Source organism: Nicotiana tabacum, chromosome 8, assembly GCF_000715075.1.
Source record: "Nicotiana tabacum cultivar K326 chromosome 8, ASM71507v2, whole genome shotgun sequence".
NCBI lineage: Eukaryota > Viridiplantae > Streptophyta > Magnoliopsida > Solanales > Solanaceae > Nicotiana > Nicotiana tabacum.
In genome coordinates, this window is record NC_134087.1 from 211,351,574 (window position 1) to 211,373,817 (window position 22,244).

Here is a 22,244-nt window from a genome sequence, read left to right on the forward strand (position 1 = left end):
CAAGTAGCCATTTAGGACGATATTTAAAGAATAATCGAAATTTATAAAATCTTAAAATTTAGTCGTCTCATAATTAATTTCAAATATGTTGATCTATAATTGAGAATCACAGGTTAAAGTTAAGTTATAGTCAATGCCTAACTTCAGACTATACATACAAACCTCAGACCTCAAAGTCAAAGGCGGGCTTACGTTGTATAGTGAGGGGCATCGAACCCCATAAACTTTGAGAATAACTTGGTATATACATATAAATATCTACAAGAAAGTAATATTTGACGGCTAACTTTAGAGTATACATACAAACCTCAGACCTCAAAACTAAAGGCGAGCTTATGTTAGTCATGAGGGACACCACAACCCGTAAAATTTGAGAAAAATTAATTATATACATATAAATACCTATAAGAAAATTAATATAGAAACTACGGCATCCTTAGTACTCACTAGTGCATTGGTTGGGAGGAAGTTTTGTAAGCCCTTTCTTGTGTTGTAACCAAGGTTCGAATCTCCCTAAAGCCATTATTTATGTGTATATATAATGCAAAGGCGCACATAAAATGAAAAAAGTATGAAGGCAAACTATTAAATCTAAGAAACAATATCTCAAATTTGAGTTATGCTTTTTCACAAACTTCACTAATTGATAGGATCACCTTTTTAATTTTGTTGATATTTTCATTCGCAATTTTCTTTTAATTTAATTCAATAGAATCGAATGGAAAGAAAAGATTTAATGAACTGATATAATGTCGTTATGTTTATTGGTAATTTTAAAAAATATACAACCTATTCAACTAAATTTAAATTAATCTTGAATCGATCAACTGATCAAATATACTTTCTATTATCGATCTTTATGACCGATAATAGATTTACATTGAACGTAACGGTGTACTAAAATCTTTAAATTCTGTGTTCACCTCTGCTCAAAGGTAGATTTTGTTCAAGCTCGACTTATTAAATGTGTAAAAAGAATTGCATTGTCATCATTATTCTAAGACTTCTGTCCTATATTTCATTTCTGAAAGAGGTTCTGGGGCAATTATCCCAAAATAAAAAAAGTATATAGGACCATAACAACTGAAAAAAAAAACCTAAATCACCTAAATATAATTATAAGACAATTCAGTGGAGGAAATAGAGAAGAAAAAAAATAAAAAATATCGCGTTGCCCTAGTTCTCACGATATACCCCACACCCCACCCCACCCCCTCAAATTTCTCAAAGTTGCGCCACTGTTGCCCTTTCTTTTTTCTCTCTCGCGTTCTTCTCTAAGGTATGTTCCAAAGGTATTAATTTTTTAAAATTTTATTGCGATTCAATCTGAATTTTAATGATTCAAGCTTGCGCTTACTTAAAGTTTTGTTTGTTTTAGTTATTTCATTGTATTTGATTGAATCTACTGGATTAAGCATCATTATATAGCGTTGAAAATATAGATCTATGCAATTTGCTTCTACGTTCAGTTAATTTGACTGATTTGTATTGGATCTAAATAAGAAATTGGATAATTTTTCGCAATTTGCTAAACAATTGCTAAAAGAAGCATGAAATTTTCAAAAGTTTGATCAATAAAAATTACACTTTTTATATGATAAATATTATAAAACGGCGATTTTATGCTTGTAGTATTCGCATAGTGTCTATTTGAAATTTGTAAGTGTTCGAATTTAACAATGGAGTAATATGTTTGCACTTCTGGTATTTAGAGATTGGTGCCTTGGTATATTATTATACACATATACTTGTGTTATTATGATTGGAATGTAAAAAATTGAATTTCAAAACATTTTTCACAATTTATACAACCCTGTTTTGTATTTTCTACAGTTATTATTTTAGTTTTGTGTAGATAAGATACTGTCTTTACAGAACTGTAGTTCCTATGCCTACACCTCTGAACAGAAATTGATTTTCCTGTGTCGCATTTCATAAGCTAGTAATAGCTTGGTGTGCAACTTCCGTAGATTTATTTACACTTAAATCCTTGTAAAAAGTGTACTATTAGATATTGGTGTTGGTAGAACTTGATTTGAGCTTCCACTGAATATGATATTCTTTGCCTTGTGGATTGTTGTTTACAGTCGTGTATTTATCCTTATTTTGAAGTGACATTTGATTTTATAAGACAAATCTGCATTTAACAATGCCTTGTGAGTCCTTAAGTTGATTTGATATCAAGGAGAAATATGTCTGACCCTTTGAATCCCTTTCATTAGGTTCTTTGATATATGGTAATGTAAATGCTCCTGTTTTCCAGCATAAATTATATGGTGCTGAATAGATGTTGCAGGTGTTTGGTTTGTTTTTTAATGCTTGACATTTGTTAGTCTCTAGAAGGTTGAAACTGTTGTATCTTGGTTTTTCATGTATTCTACTTGTTCAGGAGTTTGCTTATGTCTCCTATCAATCTGATGATTTTCTGTTTGAACTGCAGTTCTGTATACAATGTCGGATGGTCAGGAGAGTGATAAGAACATTGAAATATGGAAGATTAAAAAACTTATCAAGGCACTGGAAGCTGCTAGAGGCAATGGCACCAGCATGATTTCACTTATCATGCCTCCACGTGATCAAGTATCTCGTGTTACCAAGATGCTTGGAGATGAATTTGGAACAGCGTCAAACATTAAGAGCAGAGTGAATCGGCAATCTGTGCTTGGTGCAATCACATCTGCTCAGCAGAGGCTTAAACTCTACAACAAGGTTCCACCGAATGGGCTTGTCCTTTACACTGGAACAATTGTGACTGATGATGGGAAAGAGAAGAAGGTTACAATTGATTTTGAGCCCTTCAAGCCCATAAATGCATCACTCTATCTTTGTGATAACAAGTTCCACACAGAAGCTTTGAATGAACTTTTGGAATCTGATGACAAATTTGGATTTATAGTGATGGACGGCAATGGTACTCTTTTTGGGACATTGAGTGGAAACACCCGAGAGGTCCTTCATAAGTTTAGCGTTGATTTGCCCAAAAAGCACGGAAGAGGAGGACAATCAGCCTTGCGTTTCGCTCGTCTCCGAATGGAGAAACGGCACAACTATGTGAGAAAGACAGCAGAGCTTGCAACTCAATTTTATATAAATCCTGCCACCAGCCAGCCCAATGTTTCTGGCCTGATTTTAGCTGGATCTGCTGACTTTAAAACAGAGCTCAGTCAGTCTGATATGTTTGATCCTCGTCTTCAGGCAAAGATTTTAAATGTGGTTGACGTTTCTTATGGAGGGGAAAATGGTTTCAACCAAGCAATTGAGCTGTCTGCTGAGATCTTAGCCAATGTGAAGTTTATACAAGAGAAGAAATTGATAGGCAAGTATTTTGAGGAGATTAGTCAGGACACTGGAAAGTATGTCTTTGGTGTTGATGATACATTGAAAGTTCTGGAAATGGGTGCTATTGAGACGCTTATTGTGTGGGAAAATCTGGATATTACAAGGTATGTGCTGAAAAATAGCAGTTCTGGAGAAACTATCATCAAACACTTGAACAAAGAGCAGGATGCTGATCAGAGTAACTTCCGTGATCCTGCTACAAATGCCGAATTAGAGGTTCAGGACAAGTTGTCGCTGCTTGAGTGGTTTGCTAATGAGTACAGGAGATTTGGTTGCAGTCTGGAATTTGTCACTAACAAGTCACAAGAAGGATCTCAGTTTTGCCGAGGTTTTGGTGGCATTGGAGGAATTCTCCGCTATCAGCTGGATGTTCGGGCTTTTGATGAGCTCTCTGATGATGGGGAAGTTTACGAAGACTCTGACTAGCAATTACCAACCTCTCAAATACCAGTGCAGCTGTGGAGCGGGAAGCCTGCACTGGTGTCGCAAGGGCTGTCGGCCGCTCATGTTCTAAGTGAAATATTTCTAGGAGCCCTTAAGGTCAGTTGGAACAACCCATTTTGTTTGTTCTATCAGTCTCTTTTCTTCGCATGTAATGACTCAAGAAGGTCGTCAGTGGTGTATATTTATTGTTTCTAATCACTTTCTTCCTAATTGCTTTAAACAGATGGATGACCTGCATGGAGAACACAAATTGCCATCAATTTCATCGCTTGTGCAATCGTGTTCAATTCCAGAGTGATTCAGGCTGTTGAATGAAAGGAGAACAAGATCTCGCAGTGGCAGTTAGTTTCCCATTGAAGACGGAGAACCTTATCAGAAAAATTTATGCTATGCGCTTCTTGGAGGAGTGAGATGCATATGAATAAGTTTATTTTTCTTATATTAAGTGTGACTATAACTCTGCGTAAGTTAGTATATTTAATTTCGATTATTTATTCATGTCATGGGATTTTTTATGATTGGTATATGCTGAGACGATATAGACCATATAAGTACTGTATTTTTGGAATTGCTAGCACTTGTACTAGTACGGTTTTGTCATCCCGGTCCCTCTACTCTACAAAGTTTCAACCAGACACTTGAACTCATGCAAAACAGAACTTTTAAATACCTCTTACCTTTGACCGAGTACATGTGGCAACAAAAAATTGAGCTGGACAAAAGGGGTGTAATTTACACCGCCCAAAAAGAAAAAACCAAAGCAATCCCTTATTGAAAGCGTCTGTTTTTGCCATCAAAAACTTTTTTCCCTATGATTTGATTTAATTTTTGAGTTTTTCTTTTTTCAATTTCTGATGAGAAGGCCTGAATTCATGGATTTCCGAGGTTAGTATAAATAATCACTTGCTTGTTTACTTTTTGCTGTTAAGTGGAGTCAAAATAATCAATTGAAATTTATGGCTTAAATCATGAAACAAGCTGCTTCAATTTTAGTTCCCCTTCTAAAATTCGATTTCAACAATGGTGTCAGGGAAGGTGCTACTACTGGTACAAGAATCTCATATTTTCTTATGGTTTTCTTTATTTTACTTTGACTTTTCCAATTCTTTATGAGATGTTTTAAATTGTGGTGGTTAAGCATTGTACTTTCTGTAGTATTTTGCTAAACAAGTTGTAGACAAAAGGACTACTTGGATTTTGAGAAGTGATACTAAAAGTGAAGAAGAGGAGTGTAGTTATGGTTGTGGAGAGATTCACCGGTAACAGTGATACAATGGGGATAACAAGAACTGATTGAAAATTGTAACCAAATGTGGGTTTGGTTATGTATTTGCAGACGAAGGAGGAAGGGGTGGTGATGTCCGGAAATGGTGGGTAGAAGATTGAGAAATGAAATAGTGGAAGAGAAAGGACTGTTTGGGATTTTATTTTTTGGAAAAAAGGGGATGGGTTTGGAATTTTTATAAAAAAAAATACTATATTTTTTAATAAATAATGATGTGGCATTAATTTAGCTGAGGTAGATATGATGTGTCTTTCCTGTCAAGCGAGTGAGCAGCAGAGGTGTTTAAAATTTATATTTTGATCGATTTCAAGTATCCGGTTGAAACTTTATAGAGTAGAGGGACCGGGATGACAAAACCAAACTAGTACAAGTGTCTCCTAAGCTATTCTGCCTTTCTTCTATTTGTCTCTGGATGCACTGCTTTGAGTAGCACAAAATGACTTGAATTTTTACCTTTTGTTTTTCAGTAAGTGAATGCTCTTTCTAATGTTCACGAAGTGTTTGATGACCGAATCAGCTTAGTTGAGGCAAACTTTAAGTCTGTTTGATGAGTTGCTGCTCTATATAATTTCAGAAACAAACATACAACAACAACAACCCAATGTAATCCCACTAGTGGGGTCTGGGGAGGGTAGTGTGTACGCAGACCTTACCCCTACCCCGAAGGAGTAGAGAGACTGTTTCCGAAAGACCTTCGGCTCAAAAAAATAAAAAGATAAAAGGGACAAAAAGGGAGATAATATTAGTATCACAACAACAATCATAGGATAAATAGGAACACCATGAAATCCAGAAGAAAGAATGCAAAGTAAAGGGAGACAATATTAGTAAATATTAGTATCACCACAATAGTCATAAGAAAAATTGGAACCTCATGAAATCTAGAAGAAATATGTAAAGCAAAAGCGATAGCTAGTAAATAGGACAATACTCAGCTACCTCCTAGTCAACAACCTTAATACTCGACCTCCACATATTCCTATCAAGTGCCATGTCCTCGGAAATCTGAAGCATCGTCATATCCTGCCTAATCACCTCCCCCCAATACTTCTTAGGCCGCCCTCTACCTCTTCTCGAGCCCTCCACAACCAACCGTTCACACCTCCTTACCGGAGCATCTGAGCTTCTCCTCTGAACGTGCCCGAACCACCTGAGTCTTGCTTCCCGCATCTTGTCATCAATGGGAGCCACACACACCTTCTCTCGAATATCATCATTCCTAATCTTATCCATCCTACTATGCCCGCACATCCACCTCAACATCCTCATTTCTGTTACCTTCATCTTCTGGATATGTGATTTCTTAACCGGCCAACACTCAGCCCCATACATCATGGCCGGCCTAACCACCGCTTTATAGAACTTACCTTTGAGTGTCAGTGACACTCTTTCAGAAACAAACATATACAAGTTATATCAATCATGCTTTCGCAATAAAAGTGAAATTGACTAATTATAATAATCACATAAACCCGGAACTCAATCATCATAAAATATAAATATACAGAAGGGGTCTATGAAGATCTCCAGGGTATTGTTTTTCATTCTTACGGCGTTCATTAAAATCTTCATCACTAGATTGAGAGGTACTATTCTAGATCATTGATGTTATTCTCGTACACAAGACGAACCCCTAAACCTTTGATCACTGGATTCTCATTGAGGCACCAAACTCAAACTGAATCCAGTTATTAGGACTGTAAACCATCAATCCAGATATCCTAGAAAAGTATGGCTTAACTCCAGATACTTTTCTCTTCCTATTAACCCAAAAGAACCACTAATTTTGCTCAACGGACCATCAATGGCTTGTGAACCTACACCGTGTCACGGGTCCTTGGAACTTTTGGGTAAACAACAGTACGTAAAATAGGAGGAGTTATCGTATCAAAACCAGCACAAAGAGCGAACCCCATGATTTGTGTGTGTACCAATTTTTGTTCAGGGCCACTGTGATTGAAGTCCCCGAGTTCTTGTACGTAAACCACTCTGGAATATACACACCAGGGGCGTAAATACTAAATCTGCCACCAGACACCAGTCATGGATAGTTCCTGCACCATGAAAGGAATGTTATTTGCAGCTATTCACAATGCCAAGGGAAGAAGCTTGAACTACTTAAGGTTCTTTAGAAGAGAAATGGAGAACGGAATTGTTTCAACGGCTGTGTTAGTGCAGTGGAGCTCCTCTATACCAACTAAAAGTCCCAAGTCCTCTGGTAAATTTTTAAGTTTCGAACATCCGGACACACGAAGTGTTTTCAGACATTTCAACCTTAAAATACTGCTAGGAAGACTCTCAAGATGCTTGCAGTAACTTAGATTTATTGCAGTAACTCCTGATAGTTTCTCAACTGATGTTGGTAGTTCACTCAAACCAGTGGCTTCCAAATACAGTTCTGATAAACGATTCATTTTATCTTCTATTTCTGGGAATATTTTTAGCTTTGAGCAACCTGAAAGAATAAGAACCTCAAGCTTTTCCAATAAAATACTTTTTGGCAAGCTCTTCAAATTCTTGCAGTTCCTCAGATTGAGCAGGACTAGGCTTTTGAGATCTCCAACAGAAAAATTGATTTCTACCAAACTTGTGCAATCCTCAAGAATCAACCTTTCAAGATTAGGGGTACGTGAAAAATCTGGGGTCCTTATTAGCTTATGTGAATGGCTAAGGTTGATGTACTTCAATTTTTCAAGAACCTGTCACAAAGACCCAAGAAGAAAGCCTTAAATTAGTAATATTCGAATAAATACCATAATTTAATGGATCCAACCAACCATTGGAAGAGCAAAAGGTAACCTAATATGAACCTTAGAGGTATTCCAAAGTTGTATGATGCAACTATTTTTCAATTTCAAAGCAACAAGTTGTTCTCCCTGAAAGCTAATTGGCAGACTTTTTGAAGGATATTCGTGCCAATCGAGCCACCTCAATTCATCAGAAAGAAAATCAGGACCCTGGCAAACATATATATTCCGAAATTTGAGAAACCTTAGTCTTGTCATTTGCGTGAAGGCCTTGTGACTAACATTCACTTCTTCTTCACTAGTCAAGTTCAAGGATATGCCTTTGATCTTTTCAGTGCCTGATAAGGAAGGATATTAAAGGAGGATGAAAAAAGGGAAAGAGTATAAGAAGTCATATGTATGCAAATGCTTACGATGTTTCTTTCAAGTACAGGAGAAATATCTTCGTGCGTCCACAACCTACTATATATTCTTGGGTCATCAGAAGCTTCTCGACGAACAATGTGCCAGCCCATTTCTTGTATCAATCGGTGCATGAAAATGCGACCTTTTGAAATGATAATCAAAGATTTCTCCATGAGAACTTTTATGCCAATGGTAGGTCTGAAATTAAAACTCTCGAGTATTCTGGTCACTGAATCTTTCTTCTTCCCTGTAAAGAAACACGCTATGTCTAAGAATATCTTTTGCTCGATACTGTTGAGTCCAGTAAAACTTCGTTCGAGTTTCTTCAAAATTTCATTTCCTGGGATTGTTTTCAACCATTCCACTTCACTTGTCCATTCAACCAAATCTCTTCCATACAAGAAACTGCCCAGGACTTTCAGAGCCAAGGGGAGTCCTGCAGTATGCTTTATCACTTGAGCTGAAAGATCGTCAAATTCCTTAGTTGGGTGTCTCTTCTTAAAAGCATGTCGTTTAAAGAGCTGTAAACTTTCATATTCACTTAATGTTCTCATTCTGTATATCTTCTCCACCCTATGCTTAACAAGCAAGTGTTTGTCTTTGGTTGTTATTATGACTCTACTTCCGGGACCAAACCAATCACGTTCCCCAGCTAATGCATCTAACTGATCTATGCGATCAACATCATCAAGAACAAGAAGAACCTTTTTGCACGGTAGTCTTTGTTTTTGCATATTAGCTCCTTCAAATGAATCACTGATCCTTACATCTTTTATGACAAGGATCTCAGAAAGAAGTATCTCTTGCAATCGCTCTAAGCCTTGTTTTGCTGAACGCTCTCCAACTTCATGAAGAAAACATGCACCTTCAAATTGACTCCGAATATTGTCATAAATAACTCTTGCTAGAGTTGTCTTCCCCAGTCCGCTCATTCCCAATATTCCAAGGAAGCGAACTTCACCAGACCCGACCTGAAGCATTTTATACACTTTTTGCATGTGTGACTCCATTCCAACAAGATTTTCAGCATTGCTGGATTGTCTCTGCCCACCCAATTTGGCCATTATATCTTCCACAATTTGCTCTATAACTCTAGCTTCATGCCTGAATACCACAAAGAACGTCTCAAGATTCTGTTTTATCGCATAGTGAAGCTTCATTTATCAAAAAATACAATGCAGTGGTTTAAAAAAAGTTCTCTAAATAGTATTACCAAAACTCATCCTTTTAATGAACTCCTAATTTACTGGAAGCTGTTAAGACTGTACTGATGTGGCCGGGTTCTTTACTTTATATACTTTATGTGTTGCGAATCAAGCTTAACAGTGATGGAAGTTCATACATAGCCATTATATCTTCCACAATTTGCTTTATAACTTTAGCTTCATGCCTGCATACCACATGTCTCAAAATTCTATTTTGTGGCATAGCAAATACTTCATTTATAAAAAGTGGTTTTTCTTTTGACCTACAAGGATAAGTAACTCTCAGACAACTATTTTCTTAAATTTCAATCAAATTGGATTTTCTCTCTCCCAACTAGATTTAACAACAACAACAACCCAGTAAAATCCCACAAGTGGGGTCTGAGGAAGGTAGTGTGTACGCAGACCTTACCCCTACCCTGAAGGGGTAGAGCGGCTGTTTCTGAAAGACCCTCGGCTCAAGATAATTAAAAGACAAAAGGAGAGAATATCAGATTCACCACGGAGATCATAGGAAAAATAAGAACATAAAATGCAGAAGAAAAATGCAAAGCAAAAACGGTGGCTAATAAATTGATCCAACATCGAAAAAGAAAATAGTAAGACACGACATTGCCCCTAGCTCTCTTAGACAAAACCCTATCGGACTAGGCTCACAAAGGTACAAAGTAACGCAAGACTCAACTACCTCCTAGCCTACAACCGTAATACTCGACCTCCACAACTTCCTATCAAGTGTCATGTCCTCGGAAATCTGAAGTCACGCCATATCCTGCCTGATCACCTCTCCCCAATACTTCTTAGGCCGCCCTCTACCTCTTCTCGTGCCTTCCATAACCAGCCGCTCACACCTCTTTACTGGAGCATCTGGGCTTCTCCTCTGTACATGCCCGAACTATCTGATCCTCGCTTCTCGCATCCTGTCATCAATAGGAGCCACGTGCACCTTCTCCCGAATATCATCATTCCTAATCTTATCCATCCTAGTGTGCCCGCACATCCACCTCAACATCCTCATTTCTGCTACTTTCATTTTTTGAATATGTGAGTTCTTAACAAGCCAACACTCAGCCCCATACATCATAGCCGGTCTAACCACCGCTTTGTAGAACTTACCTTTGAGTATCGTTGGCACTCTCTTGTCACACAAGACTCCAGATGCTAACCTCCACTTCATCCATCCTACCCAATACGGTATGTGACATCCTCGTCGATCTCCCCTCCCCTATGGATAACCGAACAAAGGTACTTGAAGCTGCCTCTACTTGGGATAACCTGTGACTCAAGCCTCACATCAACGTCCACTTACCCCGGCTCAGCGTTGAACTTACACTCAAGATATTCGGTGTTCGTTCTGCTTAGCTTGAAACCCTTAGACTCAAGAGTCTGTCTCCAAACTTCCAATCTCTCATTAACACCTGCTCGTGACTCATCAATCAGAACAAAGAATTCAACTAGATCTAAATGAAGTATAATTTCAAGCCCAACAAAATGTACAACATAGTGCAAAGTAGAAACAGACAAAGAATTTAGAGAGTAAATGAACAATTATTGCGATGAGATTGATTTCGTGATACTCACGCATTGGCAGTATTTGGCAAATCCCAGCCAGATAAATTAGCAGCTTCCACCAATGCTGCCCTCCATTTTTGCAACTTGAAACAACCACGGGCTTCATGACTGCTAAATGCTTCTCCAAAGCTTGACTTTTGTTTCCTCACTGTTGATGGATCTACATCGTAGAAGACCGGAAGGACAATTTGTCCTTTTTGTTTGTTGCATTCCATGATCTTCATTAGTTCATCTAAACACCATGTTGAATTAGCATAGTTTTTGGAAAAGATGATCAAAGCTATACGCGACTCTTCAATTGCTCTCGTAAGATCAGGTGAAATGGACTTGCCTCTCTCCAGTTTTTCATCATCTTTGAATGTATGAATACCCTTTTGCTGCAGAGCAACGTAGAGATGGTCAACAAAAGTTTTACGTACATCTTCACCTCTAAAACTTAAGAAAACATCATAACTCCACCGAAACGTCTGAGCAGAGGAGAAACAAGAAGAACTCTTCTGCATCATTTTGTTCCTGGGCTCAGAAAGTAAATGACAAACTAACCCCTTGAATATCAAAATGCTACTTACTACTACTTAGCACTCTGATTAATATCCAATTAATTAACAACAACTTGTATTTATATATAGTTATTGATAATGACAAAACGCGTGCATAAAGCTCAATATTATCCTAATAAGTAAACGTTTAAACTATTGTAGATAGTGATCATCCTCCAGGAAATTAAGTTTATTAAAGAAAAAAACTGAGAAAGCCAGTCGACCCAACCAGCAATAAATCAATTTTTAAAACAAGCTGCTGCAATTTAAGTGCATGAATATTCTACTAACAGCTAACCATTTGGCAGTGGTTGAGCAGAGCAACCAATGAAAGTCTTGCTTTCATACAATATTCTTTTATACTTCTTCATTTTGTAATAATTGAGCCCCCAATTTTCCATTAATGTTGCTATGGAACATAGGATTATTACTGCAAGTCTTTTAAGAATGTGTCAAATTTTGTTTGGTGTTCTCTATTTCGTCAAACAATTAAGTCACTCAAGTCTTGATTTGGTAGTTACCAAGTCAAGACAGATGGTGAGATCAAGATTATTTTACTAACTAAATCAATAAAGATAAAGTTTAAGCAGAAACCACCCTTTTGATACGTGTTTGTCCAAATCTTGTTATCATATTTTGTCTTTCTATTTATTGAAGGAAAGGACAACATGTTTACAATAATTGGGTTTTCACTCTTTTAGAACAAAATTATAAATCTCTCATATTTCGCTAGTCCCTTTTCTTGGAGAAAAAGGTTTGGACTTCTATAAATTGATCATCATTCCTTCTCATTCAACAACATCCACAATGTAGCCATAAGGAGTTTGAGAATCTTGTTTAGGAGGAGAACTTTTCGAGACAAGTGTTAGTGTGTCACTTGTGTTTGCCTCTTCGTGAGGTTGTTCTCTTGATATTTTGTATTCTCTTTTATATAGTAGATTGCTCATCTCTGCCGCGAACATAGGTCAATTGACCGAATCACGTTATATGTTTTTGGCTCTTTTGGTATATTTCTCTTTTGTTGTCTGATTTATCGTCATTCAAGGTTTGCATTACTAGATTCTGCATGATACCTGGTTATTTCGATCCTAACAAAGGTCACTTATTTATAAAATACACAGAAGGGGCTAACGCCTGAGGAGGCCTCAAAAGTATGATATATACAATTCCTTCATAAAGTTCTCTTGAAAATATTCATTACTTGTTTCTCCAAGTGAATCTCTCTACTTGCTCATGCTTCAATAATATCGTCCAAGTACACAAGACGCGTTCCCCAAGCTTTGCTGTCGAATTGTACTGTAGAATAAGCCACAATTTCTATCCAGTCGTTGGGACTGTAAACCTCGTTATTGTAAGGTTGCAGAAAACGACGAGATGGTACGTAGGCAAGGAGAGTGTGCTCTGAGTTCCGAATTGACATATCACCTCCTTTTATGCCAATAATGCTACGTATATCGCCTTCCTTACCATCATATGTTTTGAATTTAAGGTTAACTGGAAATCCAAGTGATGGTTGTAGGTAACCATCATATAGACCGCACCATTCCATACGTTCAAAAACAATACAGAAAGCAAAACCCCAGAGGTTATCAGTGTACCAATTATTGGCAAGAGTCAGTGTAACATTTTCCCCAAAGTTCTTGTATGTAAACCACATAGGAATCTGCGATCCAGGGATGCAAATGCTGAGATCATTTCGTAGCACGTATAGTCCCTGCTCGATCAAAGGAATGACGTTATTAGCCAGCCAATCAACACACACAAATCCTTCTTTATATTGGGGACAAAATAAAGAAAAGTGACTTTGTTACACAATTTCAGTTCGTAAAAAGTTACTTACCTTGAGCATGTTGCTCCATAATGCATCAACCATGTCAGTATCATGAAGCTGATGACATTGGCTAAGTGAAAGTCGGCGCAATGTTGGATATTTTGCTAATTGATGGATACTCTTCAAAGATATACACTCATCAGCATGCACCTCTTCTATAGCTCGAGGAAGCTCTGGGAAATGTTCAAGCCTACTACAGCCAACCAATTGAAGAACCTTTAGTCGAGTCAGACCACTGATGCTTGAAGCTGAGATATTAGTAAATGTGTTACCACCAAGATTCAATTCCGCCAAAGATGGTAAGAACCCAAGATTACATAGGATGCCTCCATCTGAAATGCTGCAGCCACCTATATCCAGCATTGTCAATGAACAAAGACCTGATAAATTAGAGAAAACTAGTCCCATAGATTCTCTTGAGATTGAACTCCTTACGTGCAAACCTAAAGCATTACATTGACGGAGAGATAAGTGCTTAAGGTTCTTTAGAAGGGAAATGGTGGAGGGTATCATTTGGATCGGTGTGTCATCACAATGGAGCCCCTCCAAACTGACTAAAGAACCCAAGTCATCTGGTAAACTTTTAAGTTTTGAGCATTTGGACACATTAAGTTCTTTAAGATATTTCAACCTAACAATACTATTTGGAAGACTCTCAAGATTCTTGCATGAGCTTAGATTTATCACTTTAACTCCTGATAGTTTCTCAACTGATGCGGGTAGTTCACTAAAAGCAGTCGCTTCCAAATATAGTTCTGATAAACGATTCATTTCCTCTTCTATTTCTGGGAATACTTTTAGCTTTGAGCAGCCTGATAGAATAAGAACGTCAAGATTTTCCAATTGAATACTCTTTGGCAGGGTCTTTAAATTGATGCAGTTCTTCAACTTGAGCAAGACTAGCTTTTTGAGATCTCCAACAGAAAAATTGATTTCTACCAAACTTGTGCACTCTTCAAGAACCAACCTTTCAAGATTAGGGGTACCCGAAAAATCTGGAGTCCTTATTAGCTTATGTGAATGGCTAAGGTTGATGTACTTCAGTTGTCCTAGAACCTGTCACCACGAGAAAAAAAGCCTTTAGTAATTTGAACAAACATTTTAATCGATCCAACCAACCTATAAGAAAAGCAATGGGTAAGTTAATATAAACCTTGGAGCCTTTCCAAAGTTGTATGATGCGACTATTTTTTAACTTCAAACTAACGAGTCGTTCTCCCTGAAAGCTAATTGGAAGACTTTTTGAAGGATATCCGTGCCAAGAAAGCCAGCTCAACTCACTAGGAAGAATATCAGGACTCTGAGAAACATATGCATTCTTGATTTTGAGAAACCTCAGTCTGGTCATCGGCATGAAGGCTGTTGCACTAACATTCACTTCTTTGACATTGGTCAAGTTTAATGGTATCCCTTTGATCTTCTCTGTGCCCTAATTAGCGAGCATAAATTGGATTAAAAAAGGAGAAAAAGTAAGGCAATTAGTTGATATTTATAAAGTTACAGGCCATATTTATTGCTTGCACTAATTAGGTTGAAGCCATGTATATTTTTGCAAATACTTACCAAATTTCTTTCAAGTGCATGAGAAATATCTGTGAGCATCTTTCTCAAGTTCAGAGATATGCCTTCGATCTTTTCTGTGCCCTAATTAGCGACAGCGAAGATGGATAAAAAGGAGAAGAACAAAATGAGAAAAAAGTAATATGAAGGCTATATATTAAGCTACACTATTACATATAAACAATAGTAACAGATATTTCTGCACGTACATACCATATTTCTTGCAAGTACATGAGAAATATCTTCAGACTTCCATAACCTACTATATCTTCTTGGATAATCGAAAGCTTCTCGACGAACAATGTGCCATCCCATTTCTTGTATCAATTGGTGCATTAAAATCCTACCTTCTGAAATAGTAATCAAAGATTTCTCCATAAGAACTTTTATGCCAATAATAGGGCTAAAATTAAAACTCTCAAGAACTCTAGTCACTGAATCTTTCTTTTTCCCTGTAAAGAAACACGCAATGTCTAAGAATATCTTTTGATCGATACTTTTGAGTCCAGTGAAACTTGGTTCGAGTTTCCTCAAAATTTCATCTTCCGGGATTTGTTTCAATCGTTCCACTTCACTTCTCCATTCAGCCAAATCTCTTCCATACAAGAAACTGCCCAGGACCTTCAGAGCCAAGGGGAGTCCAGCAGTATACTTTATCACTTGAGCTGAGAGATCCTCAAATTTCTTGGTAGGATGGTTCTTCTTGAAAGCATATTGTTTAAATAGTTCTAGACTTTCATCGTCACTTAATGTTCTCATTTTGTATATCTTTTCCACATCATGCTTAACAAGCAAGTGTTTGTCTTTAGTTGTTATGATGATTCTACTTCCAGAACCAAACCATTCACGCTTCTGAGCTAAAACCTCTAACTGATCTATGTGATCAACATCATCAAGAACAAGAAGAACCTTTTTGTACCGTAATCTATGTCTATGCATATTAACTCCTTCAAATAAATTGTTGATCCTTAGATCTTTTATGACAAGGATCTTGGAAAGAAGTATCTCTTGCAATCGCGCTAGGCCTTGTTTTTCTGAACGGTCTCTAACCTCATGAAGAAAACAAGCACCCTCAAATTGACTTGAAATGTTATCATAAATGACTCTCGCTAAAGTTGTCTTTCCCACTCCGCTCATTCCAAATATTCCAACGAAGTGAACTCCTCCAAAACCGATGCCAAGCATTTTATACACTTTCTGCATTTGTGACTCCATTCCAACAAGATTTTCAGCATTGATTGCATGCCTCTGACCACCCAATTTAGCCAGTATATCTTCCACAATTTGCTTTATGACTTTAGCTTCATGCCTAAACACCACAAAGAACGTTAAAAACTCTGTTTTGTGGCGTAGTAAAAACTTCATGTATCAAAAATACTTTTGTTTGTGCAATATAGTGGTTTAAGAATAGTTCTCAAATTATTACTAAAACCAGTCCTTTTTAATGAACTTCTGATTTCCTGGAAGCTGTTAAGACAGTACTGGCTATTATTTGATATTACTTATCCTTTATCTCTCCATTTTCTCTCTTCCATCTTTCTTCCTTCCTTGCTTCCCTCTTCTTCTTCTTGCCCTTCCTGAGCCGTGGGTCTATTGAAAAGAGCCTCTCTACCTGCATTAAGTAGGGGTAAGGTCTGCGTACAGACTACCCTCCCCAGACCCCACATGTTGGGATCAAAATGGGTTTGTTGTTGTTGTTAAGACAGTACTGCAGTTGGTTGTTTATGTAGTATACTTTATGTGTTGCGAGTCAAGCTTAACAGTGATGAAAGTTGGATACATGGGCAATGTGGAGGAGGAGAATTAATCAGGGACACCCAGGAAATCACTATCTTTGCCTAATCTATTCCACTGGAAACTAGTAATATGGCAGAAGCTGCAGCTATGCTTTTTGGCCCTAACTGGTGTGCCAACAGCGGAATAGAATCACTTGGGCAGAAACTGAATCTATACTCCTCAACAAATACGAGTAGTCTCTTCTCAATGAACATGTACAAAGCTTGAAATGCCAAACTCAAATTGTAACTTTTTGCACATAGTTTATTTTTAAAATATGGTATACTTTATTTCCTGTAATTTTTTCGGAATGAGATGAGGCATAAATATAGAGATCATTATGAATTGTGAAATTCAACATGGAGGGAGGGTAATAGCCAAAAAAATCTTCTGAGGTCCACATAAAAGTTATGGTGCCTAATGTGTATTTTTGTTATTTTATCATAAACAAAATGAAGAAAGAAAATTAACATATATAATGGAGTCCAAAAGCAAATTTTCCTAGTGTTGTGGCCCCTGCGATGCAAAATAGAAACGAACCAAGAATTTAGAGTGTAGATGAACAGTTATCGCGATGAGATTGGTTTCATGATACTTACGCATTAGCAGTATTTGGCAAATCGCAGCCAGATAAATTAGCAGCTTCCTCCAATGCCGCCCTCCATTTTTGCAACTTGAAACAGCCATGGGCTTCATGACTGCTAAATGCTTCTCCAAAGCTTGACTTTTGTTTCCTCACTGTTGATGGATCTACATCGTAGAAGACCGGAAACACAATTTGTCCATTCAAGTTCTTGCATTCCATGATCTTCACTAATTCATCTAAGCACCATATCGAATTAGCATAGTTTCTGGAGAATATAATCAAAGCTATGCGCGACTCTTCAATTGCTCTCATAAGATCAGGTGAAATGGACTTGCCTTTCTCTAGATTCTCATCATCTTTGAAGGTATGAATACCCTTTTGCTGTAGAGCAACATAGAGATGGTCAACAAATGTTTTGCGTACGTCCTCACCTCTAAAACTTAAGAAAACATCATAACTCCACCGAAAAGTATGGGCAGAGGAAGAGCTCTTCTGCGTCATTTTGGTGGGCTGAGAAAGTAAATGATCAAATTAAACACTTGGCTATATATGAATGTTTTTGCTTCAAAGAAGAAGCTGGAGATCGAAGAGGATAAACAAAGCTAGCTAGCTCTATCAGAATGCTTACTTAATTGTACTATGCTTAATATATATATATAGTACAATTAAAAGGGTGTGGCATAAAGCTTAATATACTAATTGAAAGTCCAGCAAATTATTGTAGATCGTCAGCTTCCAGGAAATTAAGAAAAAAAGTCACTTTTTTAAAGCAAGCTCTACATGAATTTAGCACATGACGACAATCTGCGATTATGAAGTTTAGGAATTTATTAAAGGGTGTTCAAGGTTTAATATATATATTTACAAAAAGTAATTTTTACCTAGTATATAATTTTTTGATAAAAGATATTCAACACCCTTCACCCTGTGTGGCTGCGCTAGTGCATTAGAGTATTAAACATATTACACGTATCCCTTGAAGTAATAAAGGATTCAGATTTATTTGCAAAATCAACCATTTTAACTACGGTCAACAATTAATTATTAATCTCTTCTCCACCACAATCCCCTTTCTCCTCCTGACCTTGAGTAATTTCAGAAGAGCAACTGTTTATGCGCTCAGGTTATATAGGAAACTTTGCAGATCCAAAAATGCAGAAAAACAAGATTTTCTCCTTTTTAATTAATAGGCTAGAATGAGTGAAAGAAGACGAGTTAGAACCTATTTACCATTAGAGACTGATATTGCTTAGCCATAACCACTACAAGTAGTATAAAATTTGTATAAGAAACACCATTGAATAAGCTTCAATTTGTGCACCTGCTACATGGAACGGTTTTAGTTCTGTAAAGGCTACGGGAGGTTGCCATTGACGATATAGAGCCGCCATGGAAGCAGACTTCAGCATAAAATTTGATCAAACACTTCAAATTTTTCATCTTGATATACCTCTTCATCGAGGAACCCTCTACCTCTGGTTCGAGTTCACTTGGTGTTGTTTTTTTTTTTGTTTTTTTTTTTTTGGGGGGGTGTTGGAGTTCTCAATGTTTTTGATAGATCCTGTTTGGCCAAGAAAATCACCTTATTTGAAAAATAATTTTTTCCATGCTTTGTGTTTGGCTATTTGTAATTAATTTAAAAAATATTTTTGAACACTAATTATTGTTTGGCCAATCTTATAAAACATAATTCTCAGTGTATCTTTTTCTTTCTTAATAGTGTTTTCAAAATAAAAAGCTACTTTTTTCTTTTCAAAAACTGATTTTACTTCTCTGCTCAAAAATATTTTTTTCCTTCCAAAAAATTGATTAAACGCCTTAATTTGAAGAAAAAAAATAGTTTGGACTTAAAAAAGCACTTTTAGATCCGAAGAAGAGCGGAGCCAAACTAGTTTGTAGAAGGGATGGTAAAAAGGAGTTAATTGTTGACCATGGTTAAAATTGTTGGATTAACAAACAAATCTGTACCCTCTCCATTATATTATTGGGGCATTGATGCCCAACTGGAGAAACTGGATGCCTACGTTAGTGATATAGCAACAATGGAGTATTTAATAAACGACTGATTAGCACATGAATAACCAATAAAACAAAAAAGAAAATGAAAAAAAATTAGTGTTCTTTAGTAAATTTGTATTTAGATTTACTTAATCTGAATTATTGGTCCCTCCTTTTGACTGTTGTCTTCTCACCTTTTGTTTTCTAATGATAAATTAAACAAAAGGATTGGCATTATTACGTTATGCGAATGTTTCTTCTCCGTGTCAACAAGAAGATTTGTCGGGCGAAGATGCCCATATATTATACTCCGCCGCTCATTTTTAATTGTCCATTTTGGCTTTTCACGCCCTTTAAAAAATAATAAATAAAATATATATTTTATAATTTTATCCATAATAATAATAGCATTTTCAAAAGTCTTAATAAATGATTTGAAGAATAAGTAATTAATGATAAGGGTAAAACAGGAAAAAAAAGATTGTCTTCTCTTGATTTAATATAGTGGACAAGTACAAATAAAAATATATTTTTAATATAGTGGACAAGTAAAAGTGAACGGAAAGAGTGTCAACATTAGTTCAACCTGTTGCGGAAGCCAAATGTATATAGTGTGAATGAGTCACAACTATTATACCAAAAATTATGATAGCCACCAAATCATAAATAAGACAATAAAGCAACAATAAAAGGAACACCAGAATTTACGAGGTTCAGCCAATTTTGCCTATTTCCTTGGACACAATCAATATTTTATTCCACTCCAAAAATACAAGTGAAGTAATACTAAAGAGAGAAGATGCAAATACCATAAGAAGATAAGAAGGCAAATGAGAGGTGTGTATAAATCCCAAACATTAGGCCTCCTTTTACAGAGAAATATTCCCTACCAAAAGGCTAAACCACCGATGTGGGATTTGATAAATTCAACAAATCTCCACCTTGGCAAAATTCCACATCTTCAATTTTCTCTCTATAACAAATTTTGGTTGTATCTTCATCTTCAATCTTCAGTGTTCAACAATGTTGATCAAATCCAAACAATGTTGAAACTTGACCGTAGTCACCACCTTTGTCAGCATATCAGCAGGATTCTCCGTAGAAGAATTTTCTTCACCATGACTCCACCTTCTTCTATGCTTTCTCGTACAAAATGATACCGAACATCAATGTGCTTTGTTCTTGCATGATAAACTTGGTTCTTCGCTAATTGAATAGTACTTTGACTATCACAAAAAATTGTGATACTTTTTTGTCCAATGCCAAGCTCTTTTAGCAACCCCTAAAGCCAAATTGCCTCATTCACATCCTTTGTAATAGCCATGTACTCTGCCTCTGTTGTAGACAAAGCAACTGTTGACTGCAAAGTAGACTTCCAACTAACTGGTGCCTTTGCAAAAGTAAACATATAACCAGTAGTTGATCTTCGTTTGTCAAGATCACCCGCAAAATCTGAGTCACAATATCCAACTACATATTGATTGTCTTCCTGCTCAAAAACTAACCCAACATCTATAGTATTATGAATATAACGTAGAATCCACTTCACAGCTTGCCAATGCTCCTTTCCTGGATTATGCATATATCTGCTAATAACTCCAACAACTTGTGAAAATATCAGGTCTCGTACAGACCATTGCATACATCAAGCTACCAACAACATTTGTGTATGATACCCTTGACATATACTCTTGTTCAGCTTCATCTTTTGGCGACATAGTAGTACTTAGCTTAAAATAGGGAGCAAGTGGAGTACTAACTGGCTTAGTCTTCTCATCTATGCCAAAACGTTGTAGCACTCTCTTCAAATATTCCTTTTGAGATAAATAGAGTTTCTTTGAACGTCTATCTCTTATTATCTCCATGCCAAGAATTTTCTTTGCCTCATCCAGATCCTTCATCTCGAACTCCTTCTTTAGTTGAATCTTCAACTTATCAATTTCTTCCGAATTCTTGGAAGCTATCAACATATCATCAACATATAGGAGAAGTTATACAAAGGAACCATCTTCAAGCTTGCGCAAATACACACAATGGTCGTATTTGCTTCTCTTATACCCTTGCCGCAACATAAACTTGTCAAATCGCTTGTACCATTATCTAGAAGATTGTTTCAATCCATACAATGATTTTTCAAGTTTGCATACCATATTTTCTTTTCCAGCAACTTTGAATCCTTCTGGCTGAGTCATGTAAATTTCCTCCTCCAAGTTTCCATGTAAAAATGCAGTTTTTACATCCATCTGAACTAGTTCCAAATTCAACTGTGCTACCAAAGCCAACATATTTCTAATGGAGGAATGTTTTACAACTGGAGAAAATACTTCATTGTAATCAATTCCCTCCTTTTGAACATATCCGTTGGCCACCAATCTTGCTTTGTAGCGAATATCTTCTTGGTTAGGAAATCCTTCTTTCTTTGTAAATACTCATTTGCACCCAATTGCTTTCTTTCCCTTCGGGAGATTGACCAATCTACATGTATGATTCTGATGAAGGGACTGTATTTCATCATTCATGGCAATCCTCCACTTATCTTCTTCTGAACTTTGGATTGCATCTTTATAAGTGGTAGGAACATCATTAGCTACAATTGAGGTGATTGTCTCTATTAGACTAACAAGTTTTGCTATTGTCCTTTTTGGCCTGCTAGTTGCAATTGATTCAAGTTGTTGTTGAGGTTCCTGAGTTGGAATCTCCCTCTCCACTGCCTCTTCTTCCAGAGGATAATCTTCATTTGTTTCCTCATCTGCTTCTTGTGTAGGAAAAATAAATTTTCCCTCAAACTTCACCTGCTTAGAAACACCCTCATTTTGTTTGGTATCTTCTGTTACCTTATTTACTATAGCAGATTCATCAAAGGTAACATCCCTGCTGAATATTACTTTCTTTGTCATAGGACACCATAAGCGATATCCTTTGACTCCAGAAGTAATCCCCATAAAAATAGCTTTCTT

General features: G+C 36.8%; 3 protein-coding genes across 6 annotated transcripts; 1 reads left to right on the forward strand and 2 right to left on the reverse strand.

Annotated features, from left to right (window-relative positions):
• The first annotated feature begins 1,150 nt into the window (after positions 1-1,150).
• On the forward strand, positions 1,151-4,281 carry LOC107774018 (eukaryotic peptide chain release factor subunit 1-3). The gene is made up of 3 exons (XM_016593461.2): positions 1,151-1,279; positions 2,441-3,879; positions 4,007-4,281. The coding sequence occupies exon 2, from the start codon at positions 2,452-2,454 to the stop codon at positions 3,763-3,765; it is 1,314 nt and encodes a 437-aa protein (XP_016448947.1). The 5' UTR covers positions 1,151-1,279; positions 2,441-2,451; the 3' UTR covers positions 3,766-3,879; positions 4,007-4,281.
• A 2,697-nt stretch (positions 4,282-6,978) lies between these two features.
• On the reverse strand, positions 6,979-11,567 carry LOC107772951 (TMV resistance protein N-like). The gene is made up of 4 exons (XM_075220161.1): positions 11,007-11,567; positions 8,219-9,324; positions 7,879-8,153; positions 6,979-7,767 (listed from the first exon to the last, which is right to left on the reverse strand). The coding sequence occupies exons 1-4, from the start codon at positions 11,501-11,503 to the stop codon at positions 7,183-7,185; spliced, it is 2,463 nt and encodes an 820-aa protein (XP_075076262.1). The 5' UTR covers positions 11,504-11,567; the 3' UTR covers positions 6,979-7,182.
• Positions 11,568-12,616: 1,049 nt separating this feature from the next.
• On the reverse strand, positions 12,617-19,285 carry LOC107773893 (TMV resistance protein N). Of its 4 annotated transcripts, XM_016593318.2 has the most exons (8): positions 18,611-19,285; positions 17,303-17,799; positions 15,425-16,236; positions 15,141-15,277; positions 14,931-15,011; positions 14,521-14,796; positions 13,377-14,423; positions 12,617-13,250 (listed from the first exon to the last, which is right to left on the reverse strand). In XM_016593318.2, exons 2-8 carry the CDS (start codon positions 17,788-17,790, stop codon positions 12,768-12,770), a joined length of 3,324 nt encoding a protein of 1,107 aa, XP_016448804.1. In that variant the 5' UTR covers positions 17,791-17,799; positions 18,611-19,285; the 3' UTR covers positions 12,617-12,767. The 4 variants fall into 4 exon arrangements, with proteins under 4 accessions (XP_016448804.1, XP_016448805.1, XP_016448802.1 ...); XM_016593319.2 differs by having other exon boundaries at positions 15,141-16,236; positions 17,303-17,670; XM_016593316.2 differs by having other exon boundaries at positions 15,141-16,236.
• Positions 19,286-22,244: the final 2,959 nt, after the last annotated feature.